The sequence below is a fragment of the Austrofundulus limnaeus genome, unplaced genomic scaffold (assembly GCF_001266775.1).
Source record: "Austrofundulus limnaeus strain Quisiro unplaced genomic scaffold, Austrofundulus_limnaeus-1.0 Scaffold645, whole genome shotgun sequence".
NCBI classification, from domain to species: domain Eukaryota; kingdom Metazoa; phylum Chordata; class Actinopteri; order Cyprinodontiformes; family Rivulidae; genus Austrofundulus; species Austrofundulus limnaeus.
This window is the reverse complement of record NW_013953047.1, coordinates 28255-29898: the sequence shown is the minus strand read 5'-3', so window position 1 is coordinate 29898 and position 1644 is coordinate 28255. Positions and strand designations below refer to the sequence as shown.

Below are 1644 nucleotides of genomic sequence, written 5' to 3'. Positions count from 1 at the left end.
TCATTCTACAAGTGCACTGCTGCAGGCAAAGCCATGCTACATGACAATGCACACTTGTTTTTACATCGTAAAAACTCATGTCTAATTTACTTTGTATTGATTTATGTTTCTTCATAGAATAAGTAGATAGCATAATTTTCTATTTTTATTGAAAATRAAGCATTGTCAACCTGTTATGTAAAGAAATTTCTCAGCTGGATGAAGTGCTCATTCATACAGGTGCCCATTTCCAGGCAGGTTACCTGGGGGGTCCTGGAACAGGTGTCCCTCTGCCACGAGTGGCGGACTTGCCCCTGACCGACGGCACCTTGGCATCCTCCGATCCACCGTTTAGGTAGGTGAGCTCCTGCAGCTGGGCCTGTCTGATCTCATCATTGTAATCCTGAACAACACACACACACAAACACAAACACACAGTGAAGGCAATGCACTCGCTTTCAATTACACTGTATTAAATTACATCCTTTATCTCCAGGCCTGCAGCACGGGGAATATCTAATTAATGTACTTTACAGTACTGCTGTGACCGCTGCTCCTGAAGCAGCAAAACATTTCAGATCTCCTGCTGATAAAACCTCACCACCTCACTGGGCTTTATCTTTCTACACAGCTGCTTTTTGCCACTAAATTAAAGCCTTGATTAAAATGAAAATGTGTCTTTAATCATTAAATGACTGATACAATTGTTATGTTAGCTGAACCAATAAATCTGTGTTTTGGTGACAGTGAGAAGCAGGAACAGAGAAGGGGTTGTTGTTGGAGGGGTCTGAGGATAATTAATGATGAGATGAAAATCATTAAGCTCTGAGCATCAGAGACATCATCCATTATGAATGGAGATGGAGTAAATAAACTTCACGCAGCTGCTGCTAAACCAGGGTGTCCAAAGCAAACAGATCCCCTTGTTTTCTGTCATACTGAAACCAACCACACTGGCTTGTTATCATAAAGGTTCTATCCCCCTCACCATGCAACCAAATAACAACCCAACTCCACCACACTCTGRACCACACTTTCACCTTTCAACAATGGTCATAGAATATGTAATGGAACTCAAAATACAAGTTAAAACACTGCATAAGTGAATGGAAAAATAACTAAATGTTTTACTAATTGCACAAGAAAAACCAACAGGAAGCAACACAAGGGACCAGGATCATGAGCAACAACAAGACCATAAAGGGATCAGGGGAAGGGAAAAATCATCAACATCTTTCAGATTGAAATAGAAAAGGTCCATCCCACATGTTACCAGTGAACAGTTTTCTGATGGTGAGAAGACATGAGAATGCTTCACAGTAGAAAACATGGACCTGGGCCCATATTTATCAAACTTAGAGTGGGATTTTAGACTTAAGTGTTGAAATTTTCTTAGATTTGCTACTATTCTCAGACTTATTTGTAAAAGCAAGTTATCAAAATTCTTAAGTCTAAGAATCACTCTTACTCTCAAGAAAAGTTCAGACTGCTCCAGAGGACTCTTAAGTGGTTAAGAGTTGCCACTAAGGGTCTGAGATGGACTGAAGACAAAGATTACATCTGTCCTCCTCCCCACCTGAGTGTTATTCTCAGTTACAGCGGGTAAAATAAGTATTGAACATGTCAACATTTTTCTCAGTAAATATATTACTAGAGGTGCTAATG

At 40.0% G+C, this 1644-nt stretch overlaps 1 protein-coding gene across 1 annotated transcript in view; it reads right to left on the bottom strand.

Moving 5' to 3' along the window:
* khdrbs3 (KH domain containing, RNA binding, signal transduction associated 3) overlaps positions 1 to 382 on the bottom strand; it is a gene marked incomplete at its 5' end in the record, with an annotated part of 93332 nt that extends 92950 nt beyond the window's left edge. The window contains 1 exon segment of the mRNA XM_014027394.1: positions 243 to 382. Within this exon segment, the coding sequence (XP_013882848.1) occupies positions 243 to 382 (140 nt within the window).
* Between the last annotated feature and the right edge of the window lie 1262 nt (positions 383 to 1644).